Genomic DNA, 15,861 nt, shown 5'->3' with positions numbered 1-15,861 from the left:
GAGCAGGGGGCTCGTACATAAGTGGGCATTCATACGTGCCTGGACTGGCCGCAACCATGGAACATTGCAGGTTGTCACACTGTAGCTTGCAGTGCCACCTGTCTGTGGCTAACTGAACTGCAGTGTGATGTTTTCATTTTTATGTACACAGGAAGATAACATGGCAGTGCTGAAAGTCCTGGCCCACAAGAGTGGGTGTCCTGTCACCAGATGGGGGTGATTCCTATGACCCTGACTTTCACAGACTTAGGATTTTGAGACTGACTGAAGCTATGTCCCTTCATATGTGCATACTCAGTCCAGTCTTTGACCTGCCCCTCCACAGAGTCCTCCTCCTCTGACCTCTCTCTTTCCCCTACTCCACCTCTATGTATATTTTTAATGGAAGCACACTTGCAGAGCATAACCTGCTAACCATCTGGATGGTAACTCCACAGCCTTTAAAACTTCTTAAGCATAGGATGCATGCAAGGGTGCATATTGCCACACCATTCTTCAATGCTGCCTTTAGCAGTAAATATGGAACACTGGAAGAATCTCAGACAACAATGAAAATACATGAAGCTGCCATTGGTCTATTTAGCCCGGCACTGTCTAACCCTGCCTTCCCCAACCTGGTACCCTCCTGATGTTTTGGACTGCAACCCCTATCATCCCCAGCCAGCTCAGCTGAATTTGCAGGGGGTGATGGGAGCTGTAGTCCAAAACATCCAGGAGGCATCAGGTTAGCAAAATCTGGTCTACTTGGACTGGCAGCAGCTTTGTACAGTCTTTCCCAGCCCCTTTACCAGAGATCTTCAGAGATGGCGGATAATGACTCTGGGACATTATGTACACAGATTATGTGCTGAGCAAATAGTTCCATTCTAAGTTCAGCTGTAATACACAGAGGGTAGTGATTCTGTAATAGGACCAGAAGCAAGCGTGACATCCTCTTCTCCATGAGTGCTATGGGGTTCCTCCCTTTTTGTCTCCTATCTACCACACAAATTTGCAGTGCAGCATTTTTTTCAAAAAGACCTTTCTCCAGGGGCCTCTGTCCATAGATTTCACAGCCACCTTCACCAGACTGGTTTACAAAGATTGCTTATCCCTTACCACCTCACATGTTATCTTTGAAAAAAATCTGCAGCCCATATAAGATGCAAGCCCAGTCTTGTCCACCCAACCCCCTGCATTACACAAGCAACCCAGTTAAACCTCAGACTACAACTGCCGCAGGAACGCTTTACCGACACCGTTTTGGCACTGGGGAAGGGAGGGAAGGAAGACGCCCCCAAAGGTGAAATGCTTCTTCAGCGTCCAGTCAGTGACTGGGGAACTGTTCGCATAGGGCCAAGTGGTCCCACCTACCCTCCTGCCACCCCAATGGGCTCACAGAGAAGAGGGTGTCTGAACCTTTCATCACAAACATGAAGCACAGTGTAATCATCCACAACAAACCCTGGAGTTCAGCCATAACTTGCCACACTGTGCTTGCACCCATAAGAATTTCTTGGCCCTGAGTGACGTGACTGGGGGGAGCGGAGAGAAGATCTGGTCCCATGCGAAGTATAGCTTAGGATAAAACTGCCTCGATGCCAAAATCCATGCCTTTCCTTCTTAAGACCGTCCCCACCACCACCACCCCGAATGGAGCCCTTAAGACCCAAATTAAAATGCTGGCACCCAAAAGACTAGAACTTTCAGGTACCACGATTAAAGAAAGCGCTTGCAGGTCGCAAGACCTCTTCCTGCCTATTAATATTAGGCAAGTGCTTTCATTATACTGTTTTTGACGTTGGCTAAAACCCTTTTTGTTTAGGCAAGCCTACACAGACATGTCATTTTGTTATGCGTAGTTGTTTCTAACCTGTTAATTTTATCTATATTTTGATAATTTTATTATGTCTACTGTTTTTAAGGTCTCTTTTTATCACAATTTTAAATGAACATTTTATACTGTTATATGTAAACCACTTAATAGATTTTTTTTTAAATTAAAGGTTATATACATCATGCTAAATTACCAAACTTCCTCAATCACCTCCAAGTAATTCGAGCCAAGATTACTAAAGTTAAAGACTAGAAGCCACCTCATTGTGGAAATCTGACAACCAGTCCTGTGCCACTGCCCACTATAAAACTCCAAGATCTGACCACAGGGCAGGGCAAATCACTGCTATCTTAAGGGGCTTTCCCCTTCCAGTTGTGTTTGCCAGCTTACCTACTGGTTGTCAGCCTACCCTCTGCTTGAAGAACCTTTTAAGTTGTGGGGCACAACAGGATCTTACTGGCAGGCAGACCTGACAGCCTGAGAAAAGCCAGTGCTTCCTACAGGTTCGGGGACAGAAAGAGTTCCCATGTAGCCATTCTAGAGCATAAACAAGCAATTACCCCCAACATCTTCCACATATTCCAGAGACTGTGACTGCCTGGAAGCAGTATTACAATATCCCTTGAGGTCCTCAGGAGAGCCCTTATCAAGACTTCCGGGAAGGGTGACTTAGCCTGTGCCTGCTTTTGAGACGGGCTCCTGCCTCAAAAGAAGCTTATTCAGATATATCAGTCAGATTTTTTTTTTTTTGACTGATTAAACTTCTCCCGGGTAGGGAGAAACGAAGAGATTAACCTCAAAGCCTATTTTTGTTGGGACGACCAGATCTCATTAATTTATGGGACGAGGTCCAGCCGACGAAGGTGGGACGGATTTTCAACAACAAGCTCTATCTGATAAAGCGAACGTTCATCTTATCTTCTAAGAGAGAACGCACTAACAGGCAAGCACCCTTCTTTCTATATTTTTCTTTTACTTGACTTAAATTGTTGCTGTTTAAAAGAGATTTGCCAGATTGATCGGTTTTTGACATCTCACTGGGGAGCCATAACTTCTCTCTGCTACTCACTAATTAATAGCTTATCTCTGTTTTTGTTGCAAAAAGCTGTCCTGGATTTGCATTCTAAAGATATACACAGAAGAGGGATTTCTATTCCAGATTTTTATTTTGAAGAATATTATATTGTCTGAGACTACTCTCTTTTTGGTCTATTTTATTTTGACGAATCTGTTTCCTGACGACCGCCATTAATTGTTTCGATCCTGGGAACTGCATTTTGTTTACTTAAGCATGGAGAGATAAGGCTGTCTGCTCTGTTTATACTGTGATGTCACCAAGTTTGGAGTATTAACCCAATTGTTGCTGAAATAAGAAGTGGTTTTCCTATATTTTTCTTTTAAAATGGCAATTAAGAAAGTGGCTGAGAATCTGGAAATAACTATGTTTCAGAAAATAATGGATGAGATTGAGATAACGAAACAAAACCTGCGACAGGGTTGTAAGGAGCTGAAAATTGAATTGAGTAAAATGAAGCAGGAGATTAAAGATATAGGGGTCCCTGTGAGAGAGGTGACCCTGGAAGGGGTCCCTGTGAGAGAGGAGACCCCGGAGATTGGAACAAACGTGGAACAGGAAAAAGATTTGGAGTCTATGGACTTTAGAAACAAAATCTATTGTTTGGAGACACAGGAGATTAAAGACATAGGGGTCCTTGTGAGAGAGGAGACCCTGGAGACTGGAACAGGGGTCCCTGTGAGAGAGGAGACCCTGGAGACTGGAACAGGGGTCCCTGTGAGAGAGGAGATCCCGGAGATTGGAACAAACGTGGAACAGGAACAAGATTTGGAGTCTATGGACTTTAGAAATAAAATCTATTGTTTGGAACTCAATGTTATCTCTGAAGAAATTAATGAAGATTCTAGAGATAAAGTTATCAATGGCATGGATAATCTTCTGGACTGGAATGATGTGATGGAGCCCAATATAGAGAAAATCTATGGAATTAACTGCAGCCATGTGACAATGGAAAAACTTTCAAGAGATGACCCAGTGTATTTTGAAAAAAAGAACAGAGATATGATTTTACAGCAGTATTTCAGCAACCTATTCAGAATGGATGGCAAGAAAATATTTGGGATAGAGGTAATTCCCATCAGACTCTTACTATATGACTATGGCTTTGACAGCAAGATTATTATGGAATACTGATAATGGAAGATTGGATACTGAAATTACTGGACTTAACAAGACTACTGAAGATGGAAGATGGAAAATGGAACTAATAGGGATAATAGAACAATGGCTACTGAAATTACTGAATCTAACAGATTCTGATGTGATGGATTAATTGAAATGTTTATTTTGACTATGGTTATGACAATAAGATTATCATAATTAGTAATGAGATGGATTAATCGATATGCTTATCTGGAAAAAAAAATTGATAGATATATTTCTTAAAGAATTGAAACCTCTCTTTGACTTTTTGTGGAAAGAATAAAGTAATGTTTATGAGATTTGATGATTAAGTAAGATAACTACTGGAGGAAAGTGATTTTATAATATGACTTAAGAGACAGGATTGTTATATATTATAGACTTATAACTGATTTGATCTTTGACAAATGGGAAGTCAATATTTTACTCTTTATTTTTTATTTTTGTTTTTTTTTTTCTTTTTTTTTTTTTGTTTAACTATTTTTGATTTTGTTTTTTGTCTTTGAATGTTTTATGATTTCGTCTTGTATGTTTTATGAAAATCTGAATAAAAATTATTGAAAAAAAAAAAAAGGAGAGCCCTTATCAAGTCCCTTAGTAAGCCAAATAAAATTGGTCTCTAGCTTTCTTGCTGGGGCAAAATTCACTTTACACACACAAAAATCAGTATCAGCCACTACCCACTGGGTTAAAGAGCAGCAAGGCTCAAATGTGGACACTTCACATATGGGCAAATTCAGGGAGAGCAAGTAAAGGTGATTTGGAGCTCTCATGCAACAAACCCATTCCCTTCCAAAATTGGACTTTTTGTGATAAAGGGCGCTTCCAGACAACCTGTTCTTTGAGCATTTATCCTGATTTGTTTTCAAGAAGATTAATCAAAATTGGCTATTTAATGAGCATTCATTCTGATTTGTTTGCAGGGAGGTTAGATGACACTGAGTCAAAACAAGCGTTATCCCACACTTTCCAGTGCATTTCCCCCTCACTTTGGGTGCTTCTAGACTGTTTCAAGTGGGATTCAATCACATACTGGTAATTTCACATTGCACAATAATAAGTGATTGGGAGATCTTGCAAAACAAATCTGCTTTCCCAAAAGATCTGACTGCAATAAGGAAAGTGGCAGGAATGAAGGCTCAACCAACAGCCCACATAATCTAACCTCCCTGCAAACTGATCAGGACGAATGCTCAACAAATGGGCTGCCCAGAAGTGACCTTTTAGGAGGGAGGGCTGGCTGCTTCAGGCTGAGAGATGCAACCGTCATATCAGAGTATCGAGTGAAACAGTTCCCAGCTTCCTTCCAATCCTTTAACCAACCAGATCCCCTAAGGGGCAAGCGGGCACAACTTTAGTACCTTGGCAAAATGGAGAAAGGCATTCATGCATTGTCAGAGAGGCAAAATTAACTTAGAATTCTCTCCTCCAACCACCCCCAGATCCAAGCATTCAAGTTTACTTAACAAAGTTTACAGACAGAGATGACTGAGCAGCACCCAGTAATTGTTTATTGAGCATTCATTGGGATTTGCATGCAGGAAGGTAATATTTTATTTAGTTATTTATTACATTTCTACCCCGCCTTTCTTTTCATGATAGAAACCCAAGGTGGCTTACATATGGTTCCCAGGCAGTCTCCCATCTAGGCACTGACAAGACCTGACCCTGCTTAGCTTCAGCAGGGTGCTAGCCTCATGTGCCTTCAGACCATAGCCTGGGACCAATACCATGTTGCGTCAAGCCATTGTTATCCCACAGTTTCCTGTGCATTTCTCCCCACACTTTCTTTATTGCAAAAAGTCAGTTTTTGGGGATGGGGGAAAGCAGGTTTGTGGAACAGCACAAAAACACCTTTAATTGCACATTCTGAATTTGCCGATATGCAACTGAATCCCACCCGAAAATAGCAACAGTCTGGAAGTGCCCCTAAGAGAGATTTGGGGGTTTAGAATGGTGCTTGGAGGCTGTGTGTTTCCCACACTGGAATGACAGTGTTTTATACAATGTGCCTCAACAAGCAACTTTCCCTGCCCTTTGAAATAACAATATGGAGGAGGATTTTCTGAATTGTCTGTGTGGAGAAACCAGCTACCAAGAGCCTCCAGCAAAACTCTGCTGCTTCTTTTCAACACAAGGAGGGCGAGGAGGTATCATTAAGCTGTTAACACTCCCCAGGGCAGGGCACGTGCCTTCATCTCAGCCACCAGGCCCCAGGGAGTCGGGTAATAAATCTCACCTCCATTCCTCACCCTTGTCATCATCTTGGTTCTCAAACAGGAGTGTCAGGACAGAACAAGCAGGCAAGGAGGCTCTGCCTAAGACCGTGGGCAGGAGCGTCATCAACAATCGGACTGCAGTTCTCTGGCATACAGGCAACACATTTCTACCACCCGCCCCCACCACTTTTAACAGCACTGAAATCAGCTCGCACAGAAACCAGGCAATATCCCCAGTTATGAACAAGGAACGATCACATGAACTGCTACTGTTGTTTCCCAAACAACCCGGGCGATTGTTAGCTTTGAAGGAGGGAATTAGGATGAGACATCTTGGTCAGACAGCCTTTGCCAACAAAGCGCCCTCTGGATGTTTTGGACTACAACAACTTCCGTTGGCCCCAGCAGGAGGGCACCAGGTTGGCAAAGGCCGCCTTAGCTGCTCCACAGTACGACAACTCCTGGGATTTCTTGATCAGGATCTCTTGCTATTAAACGTATCTGAAACTGATTTAAATGTACAGTGCAGATGTCTGTCAGTGAGTGGGTTGCACACTAGTGTCGGCAATGTGCTGGAACGGATACAGCCAAACCCAACTCCTGGAGGTGGCAAGGCCCACAGCGCTGCTGTTCTGACTTGGTGTAGAGCATTCAAGAATTTCAGAGTCAGCACAAGAGACTTTCAGAAAGGGTTATAGGCTAGAACACCTGTTTTGCATGCACCCCCAGAATCTCTAGGCAGGGCTGGGAAATGTCCCCTGCCCTGGAATGCTGGAAAGCCAGGGCCAGTTAGCGCAGACAGCCCAGAACCAGAGGGACCAAGGGTCTGGCTCAGGGCTTGTTCCTTCTGTTTACCCAGGCGTTTGACGGCTGAAAGATACTCTTCCTGGGAACCCTGAATTTATGAGCTGTGAGGGTATGCAACTGTTTTTTAAAAAAATTGATATTCTTGATGTTTTTAAATTTTTAAATATGTTTCATTTTATTTTTAACTGCATTGTACTAACATGTTGTTTGTCACCCTGGGCTCCTTTGGGGGGGAGAAATTAATTACTGTTATTGTTAGTTGTTGCTGCTAATTATATTCCCCCTCCTGTCATCAGAGCCTTTCCAAAACCTGCAAATCCTCCCCGTGCTCCCAACCCGTGAGACCACACTGGCCTTAAGGTCTGTGAAGGGACTCAAGCCTGTTGCTAGGCTAACCACAGAGGAAATCTGCAAGATGCGTTGGGGGGCAACTAGGGAGAAAAGTGACCCAGAAAGTACCATGGAACCTCTGACAGGGGTTTATAGTGCTCCTCTTACCTGCCGTTGCTTCAGGAAGTCGAGGGCAATCTGCACATTCTGTAGTCGGTGGAACCGCATCCGGCCCTTTTCCCGTGGCTGAAAGAGAGAGAGAGAGTGCAGACTCAGCTCAACCATCCCTCACAGCAAGACACACCAACTCATCTCTGCCTGACCTGTCAGCCCTTTCCTCCATCACTCAAGGAAAACATGAATCCACTCAGGAGGTGGCCTGGCACCCCTACCGGATACTCCCTTCAAACTGCCTCCTCACATTCGCTCAAGAGCCTGAGCACAGGCCTCCAATGCCAAGCGTGGCTGCACAGCTTAAACAAAACCCAGCCTCTGAGCAGAAAGGCCTGCTGGTTGTCATGCTCAGCACTTTCAGCAAGTGGGCCAAGCAAGGGTTAAAAGCTTCCCTTCAGAAAAGACAAGAAGAGCAAAGTAACCGGACAGAGGAAGATGGCCAAGGAAGAGGAATGCAGCTCAACAGCCAATGGCAGGCGCTCCTGTTTTTGTGTTTGCAAAAGTGCCACAAAGAGCGCTTGGAACACTTACAAAAGGATGTTTGTGTGAACCACTAGGCTGAACACAGTCCAGTGGAGACTGGTGGCTCCAATGTCAGTGGGGCAGTGAATCCGCTCCGGGTTTTAGTCCAAACTTTCAAAGAGCAGTCCAAGGAGAAAGCATGGGGCGGATTCACTGCCCCACTGACATCAGAGCCACCAGCTGCCACTGCCACTAATCTCATGCAGGTGGCCCACCAGAGGCTCCATCGCCTATCTGGAACTGCAAAAACAGGGAAAGGTGGCCAAGCACCTGTCAAGGCACAGCACATGACAACAAGTGGGCTGCATTCAGCTGAACAGGCCAGGCCAGCGAGAGAGAGCACTCAGCTTCAGAGCTGCACACAAAACGCGAAAAATGAGAACCCACATGGTGGCAAGTGGCTAGCTACTCCAGTTTGCATGAGATGATGGGCAGCTAATCACAGAAAAAGGGCACCGAGACCCATGACTGCATGGTTGCATTTTGGTCAACAACAGCCACAGGGGGACCTGATCCAGATTGGGCCCATCATGTTCAGAAAGAGTTTTTTGGGGGGGAGTGTCTTGCGTTCTGTGTGACAGGCCCCCCAAATGCATCAAGCACAGAGCCCAGTAGGTGCCTTTTAGCCAATGTTGTGCGGGCCGCTGCCTGCAGCCAGGGGACTTCTGAGCAATTATGCTGCCACTGTGAGGAGGAGGGAGAGAAAGAGAGCCAGAAGAAGGAAGAAGCTAAGACAAAAGGAAGCTCTAAGCCAAAAGATAGTCACACGGCAAGAAAGTAAAAGGAGGGTGTAACCTCTGAAGGGGGAGCCAGTAAAGAAGTTTTACTAATGCCATTCTTTTTAACTCCTTTGACTGAGCTAACCGCGAAAGAATCCCCAGTACTTCAAACACAGACAAAACCAGTTTTAGAATGACCCACGTAAGAAAGATGCTCTCCTTTTAAAGATGTTCCACCCAACTCCACCCTGGTCCCTCATGCGTGGAGGGCAGCTGCAGACAGCTTTCTCTGCTTGTCCCCTCCCCGCAACTCTTTGCTGCACTCAGGCGGAGATCCAGCAACCTGCACATGAGTGTCCAAATCTCATCCTCTGCAGGAAAACTTCAAAAAATGGGCAAGCAAACAGCATGCACAGCTAAATTTTGCTCTTTGGCAACACAGCTGGAGGCATAAGTTACCTTTCAGAAGGGTGAGTGCCTCTCGGCCCAGACAGAAAAAGGAATCTCTTTATTGGACTCTCATATTAACCATAAAACATTATTTCCTATTTGTGAGACAGTGAGGAAGAGACTCAACATTTTCATGTGCCTGGAGTACATATGCATGTGCTCACAAGAACCTACGCACTTGTGTGAACAAGGCCCTGTGGTTATGAGCTTGCTGAAGTGTGCAGGATCTGCAGTAAGACAGATCATCATGCACTCACACAGTGTGGGTTAGTATTCCTTACACACCAGCACCAGAAAACGTGCACAGATAATCCAGTGAAATCTACCCCACACCACTAAGACATGAGCAGAGGGGGGAAGTAAAACCTACACTTTGTCCAAATGAAGGAAATGTCAAGTGTTGTTTTGAAATTGCATAAATTTAGCCTTCCAGCAAAATTCAATCAGGATACTTGGGCCAAGAGTAAGATTGTGTACAGCAGCCTTTGCCAACTTGGTGCCCTCCAGCTGTTCCTGACCGCATCTCCCATGAGCCCCAGCCAGCACAGCCACACTGGAGGGCACCAGGCTGGTGAAGGTTGGCAAAAGGGAAGGAAAGAGAGGAAGCCAGGTGTTTGCACACACTTCTTACTCTGGTATAGCTGGAGGTCTAGAAGTGTGCTTGGAGTTGTTGGTTCTTTTAAGTGAACCTATCCAAAGCCCACATCCACGCCCCCTGGTCCCACACAGGCTCTGCCACAAGCCTGCCCACCATCTCCCTTTTTTGCTTCCTGTTCCTCCTGCTTTGCTCCCTTCTGTTCATGGCAGCTGGGTCTGCGCAGTCCCAGTTGGCCATTTTCTTTTTGCGATACGGCCGCAAAACCTGGATAACCTGAGTGCAGTGCCGTGTGGACAGAGGCACCTCCACTGTACTAAAAATTATATGTCAGCCTTCATCCTGGTTCAGAGCTCAAAGCAAGCGGCCTTACACAAACTGCTCACTCACAGACTCAACATATTGATATTTTATGATATGGCGGTATAGAAACCATTTTCTAATAAACAAACATGTAATCTGCAATATGGCGATAACAACGCTAGCCTATACTACAGAGCTGAATATTCCTGAAAAAACATGTGTGAAGTTCTTTGAACATTCAGCATTATGCCAGTTAATTCTTTATGAAGTTTTACTGTCTATATTCCATCTGTACTACAAGCCACCTTGAGAATTTTTTTTAATAAACAAAAATGTAGCAATGGTAGGAGTTAATAAACTAAGTAAATTGTTTTTTTTAAAAACTACCTTGGATTAATCTCCACCTCCCTTCCATCAAAGCAACATAGCAGTCTACCTTATACTGCATCAGACCTTTGGTCCATCCAGCTCAGTATGTCTACACTGACTGGCAGGGGCTCTCCAGGGCTTCAGGAAGGGAGTCTCCCCTACCCCTACTTGGAGATGCCATTGGGGATTGATCCTGGGACTTTCTCCATGCCAAGCAGGTGCTCTGCCACTGAGTGACAGCCCTTCCCAAGGTGGTCTCCCATCCAGGCACTGACCAGACCCAGACCTGCTTAGCTCCAGCAAGGTGGTGGCATCATGTGCCTTCAGATCATCAATGCTGAGTATCTTTTTTTGTTTCTCAAAAGATTGCCCGGCTGGTCCTGCCTGAAATCTCAGGTACCCCTGGATTATCTGAGCAAGCTCCAGCACCAGTTGTGGTTGTTAATGCTGCACCAAGGAGGACTTTGACCTACTGCATCACCCTCCTCCTCCTCCTCTTCTTCACACTCTTCGCCACTCGTGCGGCACCAGGATGGCACTCTCACCAGCCGAAGGGTCCTCTGCCCTGAGGATTCCTTTTGCTATCAACCATGGTAGACAGACAGACAACACCAAGTAGAAGAAAATGGCGCACACACCCCAGAAGAAGGGAAAATGCAGCACACACAGCAATGCATGGGAGGAAGGAGGATAGCGGGAAACACCCCTTTGCCCTCCCTCCTCCATTAAAAATAAAAATGATAACAACAGATTGTCTTGGATCTTTCCACTGCAAACACTTCACACATTCAATGGAAACAACAGGGAGCAGGGGAGGGCTGGGCCCAGAAGTAAGGGAGCTCTCTGCTTTTGAAACCAGAATAGCCTGTAACAGAGAAACAGCTTTGGGACCAAGTATTTGGAACACAGCTCAGGGGAGAGAATATGCTTTGTATGTAGAAGGTGCCAGGGTCAATCCCTGGAGTCTTCAGCCATGCCCAGCATTGCAGGGTTAATTAGTGCCAGGCCTGGGATCTCCTGCCCCTTGCCCCACCCCCCTTTTTTTAAATCAATTTTCCTGCTTTCCTTTTTCTTTCTTTTACACCTTGCAAAAAAAGCACAGAGCCCGTGAGACCCGGATGCTCACCATCTCAACTTGGTGAGAGACACTTGTTTTAGTGTTAATATGTACAGAAGCATCTGCTCTTGCCAGTAGACTGTGGGTGGGGCAAAGGGCACAATCCACACATAGTGCCCTCGGTCCACAAAATCCTGTTGGCACCCCATAGCTCAGAGTAGGCCCTGGCAGACAGAGTTCACTTTTCCTCTCTGAAATTTTCATTTCCTGATCTTTCCTGATCTCCTTTGCCATCTTTAGCAATGGCAGGTCCACTTTCCCACAGGCTAGTCAAAACTAGCAAGTGACTCCAAGCAACTGTCCTCCTGGCTGACTGGTCAAGAGCTGCACAGAAAAGTCCACCTCTGGAGACTGTTTTTACCCGAAAGAGAGTTACTATTGTTTTACTGGGGGGGGGGGTTCATCTCCCATTGAGGCTGAAGGTAGTCCATCACTTGATGTGCAATTAACAAGTGTCCAAAACTTAACAACAACAGCTCTACAAAATGGCATCAACACAGAGGTAGAAGAATTATTATTTTATTTTTCTGAATTGATTGTTCTGACTGGTGTCTGCACCTCTCAGATTTGCCAATTAGATCACCTTCTTTGGTGTTAAAACTTCAGCCCGGCAATCCCTCCACTTGCCTAGATGCACTGTAGGGATGCTGATTCAAAAATGAAGGCATGCTAGGAAGGTTGCAAAGGCCCAACACCCTAAGAGAGAGTGGAGTGGGGTCAGACACCTGCTACCCTTCTGAGCCACCTCCCCTCAATGTGGGGGAGGGAGATAGAGGAAAAGATGGCCCACAGAGAGCCAGTAGCAACAACCAGCCTCTGAAGCGTAGCACAAAGGAGTAGATGTGAGCATAACTGGAGACCTGAGTAAGAGGGAGGCGGCTAGATTTCCTCGAAAGTAGTCCATGCATAACTGCACAGTCTCTACATGCACAGATTCCAAGCAGGGAACAAGTTTAAAGAACCCTTTTCTTGAATTTTTTGCAGACACTGACACTATGAACCGGCCCGTACACTATGGTCTACTACGAAGGCCCTCCTCCGGGTTCCGACTCATAGGGAAGTCCGGAGAGTGGTGACAAGATCTAGGGCCTTCTCAGTGGTGGCCCCCGAACTATGGAATGGTCTCCCCGAGGAGGTGTGCCTGGCGCCTACACTATCATCTTTTCGGCGCCAGGTTAAAACCTTTCTCTTCTCTGAGGCATTTTAATTCCTGTTAATTGTAAATTATTATATTTTAATTTTAGACTGTACAGTTTTGTGTACAGTTTTGTATTGTGATATACTGTATTGTGTTATTTTTATTGTATTTTTAATGTTCACCGCCCAGAGAGCTGTTGCTAGTCGGGCGGTATATAAGCTTAATTAAATAAATAAATAAAATAAACTATATTGGACCTGCAGCATTTCACAGCAATTGCTCTAAAGCTAGGGGTAAAGAGGAAGTGGTGGAACAGGGATCCCTCACTAATGCAGGACTCCCATCTTCTGCTACTTCAGAAGCACTGAGGACCAATATTATACTTTGCAGTGGAGGTGATGAATATACTTTCCAGTCTCCCCAAACCTGGTTGCCCTACTAAGTCAGACCATTGGTCCAGCTAGCTCAGTACTATCTCTGACTGGCAGGGGCTCTCTCAAGAGTTTCAGGCAGGGGCTTTTTCCAACCCCACCTGGAGACACTACTCTAGGGAATGAACCTAGGATCTTCTGCATGCCAGGCAGATGCTCTGCCACTGAGCTATCCCAATTCATATGGCCATGTGGCGGAGACTGATGGGAATTGTAGTTCAAAGCATCTAGAGGGCACCAGTTTGGTGGAAACTGGTACTTTCAGTTAAAGAGGTGCATTAAAAATGCAACAAAAATGCACTGGTGTTATACAATACCTCTGTGTTATGAATTTGGAGGCATATTATGTCTCTGGTTGAGATTATGAGGAGCAGGAGAATTCTGCTTGGATTGTTAAAGAGGGCATTGCTAAAACTCACCAGTTTGACACCAGAGAGAACCTCCAATAGAGAGATGAGGTTGTGGCCATCTCGCAGGTCCTCGTAGAGGTCATTGATGTGCTTGCGCACCTGTGGGACCAAAGCAGAAGACAAAACCTGCTCAGGTGCTTTGTTTGAGGGCCCCTGGAATGTTCCATGCAGCACAACAGGATGAAGTGGACACCTCCTGCTGCTCAGCGAAAATTTGTGGGGGAGAGGTGAAAGAAACAAGTAATACACTATGCAAGGGTTTAAGCCCTACCCCGACTACACAAAATTCAAATGATTCCCCCTCCCCCACTGCTGAGCTCTGTGTCAGACACTTCAGACTTTAAAGCCTGGAGGGGTATATGTGCAGACTATATACTTCTGATGTTTCTTAGAGACTATGCATACAGACTAGAGAATGTGCATATTGCCCGGAGAATGTACAAAATGCAGTCAAGATAGACACTTCCCCAAGGCCTATTAGAGATTACGCATATTGCCTGGAGAATATACAAAATTCAGCCAAGCTATGCACATTCCCGAAAGCCTGCTGGGGATCATGCATAATGATCAGAGAACGTACAAAATTTAGCTGAGATATCCGCATTCTCCAAAAGTCTGTTGGGGATTATGCATAATGGTCAAAGAATCTATAAAATTCAACCAAGATATGCACATTCCCTAAGGCCTGTTAGAGATTATGCACAACGATGGGAGAATGTACAGAATTCAGGCAATATAGGTACATTTCCCCAGGGCTGCTGGAGATTATGTCTACTGACCAGGAAATGAGGCCTGGTGAATGTGCACAATAGCCAGTTATTATGCACATTAACGACTCAATTTACCTTCCCCTTAACATATGCATAACAAAAGTCATGGACTAAACATTATACCATACAAATAAAAGGGTGGGTACCAGTAGTCTCTGGTTCAGTGGGGCACAGCCACCTTTCCAACATCAGCATTGTTGCGGCTTGCCTAGAGGGGGCTGTGGCAGGGGAGGGCAGTGGCAAGTTCAGGGCTGTGCAGGCGCACAAGCAGGAGCACCTGATAGGCTTTGCTGGTGCACCTGCACAGCCCCATCCTCACCCTGCCCAAGGCAGCTGCAGCCACACTGGCGCCGGGGAAGCGGCTCTGCCCTACCGCACTGGCCACTAAGGGTGCACCAAAAATACACCAGGCTTACCTTCATCAGGTGCTTATTCACCCATTTGGTGAAGGTCTTTTTCTGGACTCGATCCCGTTCATCTATTAAAAGAACAGACAGAGAGAGAAAGACCTAAGTTAGCAGGTTCAGTCACTTGAAAAAGCAAAAACCATTTCTGGTGCTCTCCCACTGCTGGATACAAGCAGAATCATCAAAAGCCTCACTTATGACCTGACGTACACCTACAAGGGCACTTAGGGAAAAACCGAAAGACCCAGCTCTCACTTGCTCGCTCTCATATAAAGATCACTGGATTTTAGGGATTTAATATTCATTTTAGGCCCTCAAACTCAACCCAAGGGCACCTAAAGAAACTTTCGAAGTGTCAAGACAACCCCACATATAGGTACATTTCAAACCAAAACTCGCAGAGTGTGAGGGGCTCTGCCCTCCACATGCTTTTTACCTTGTCCACCAATTCTGCACCACAAACAACCCCTTCCCCTAGACAAAGAAACACACAGTCAGATTTGGGAAATGCTTAAAGCCATTTGAGTCCGAGACTAAGTCCAACCCTGGTGTGAAAGGTAGGACTATCCTGTGCAGCCCAGACCAACCCAGAGCAGACTGTGCATTCAGTGGAGAGCATCACAGAAAGGAAACTTGAGCAAGCAAGCCAAGCTGCACACTGCATCCAAAGGTTCACCAACTCCATGGTCTCCTTCACCCCAATCAGACCCCAAATGACAACAAAGTCCTCTTACAAAAAAGAATGTAACATTGTGATTTATGAGACTTTGGATTAATTAAAAATTAAAAATGGGGACCAAAAAAACCCAGAAGGGAAATTTCTAGGTATTTTTGGAGCGGGGTTCTTTCTGGCATACTCTATTCTCTCAAAGACAATTATAAATTAGCAGAACAATTGTTTACCTGTGCATTTCTATAAATCTGTACTCAGAAGTAAGCCCCATTAAGCTCAGTGGAATTTATTGCAAAGTAAGTGAGTGCAGGGTTGCTGGTTAATTAGGTTTAAAAGACTGGTTCATCTTGCAATGTTGATTTTTCAATTGTACATCAAAAACTATTGGTTAAT

At 45.2% G+C, this 15,861-nt stretch overlaps 1 protein-coding gene across 18 annotated transcripts in view; it reads right to left on the bottom strand.

Moving 5' to 3' along the window:
* Positions 1-15,861, bottom strand: part of MACF1 (microtubule actin crosslinking factor 1) — a 383,383-nt gene that overhangs the window by 258,660 nt on the left and 108,862 nt on the right. For all 18 annotated transcript variants that reach the window (XM_061597825.1, XM_061597831.1, XM_061597827.1 and 15 more), the window contains exons 2-4: positions 14,805-14,866; positions 13,628-13,717; positions 7,559-7,636 (exon numbers count right to left, since the gene is read on the bottom strand). In XM_061597825.1, the coding sequence (XP_061453809.1) occupies positions 7,559-7,636; positions 13,628-13,717; positions 14,805-14,866 (230 nt within the window). The remainder of the gene's footprint in view (positions 1-7,558; positions 7,637-13,627; positions 13,718-14,804; positions 14,867-15,861) is intronic.

This window comes from Rhineura floridana, chromosome 15 (assembly GCF_030035675.1).
Source record: "Rhineura floridana isolate rRhiFlo1 chromosome 15, rRhiFlo1.hap2, whole genome shotgun sequence".
NCBI lineage: Eukaryota > Metazoa > Chordata > Lepidosauria > Squamata > Rhineuridae > Rhineura > Rhineura floridana.
Note: the sequence above shows the minus strand (reverse complement) of the source record. Positions and strands in the feature narration are given on the sequence as shown.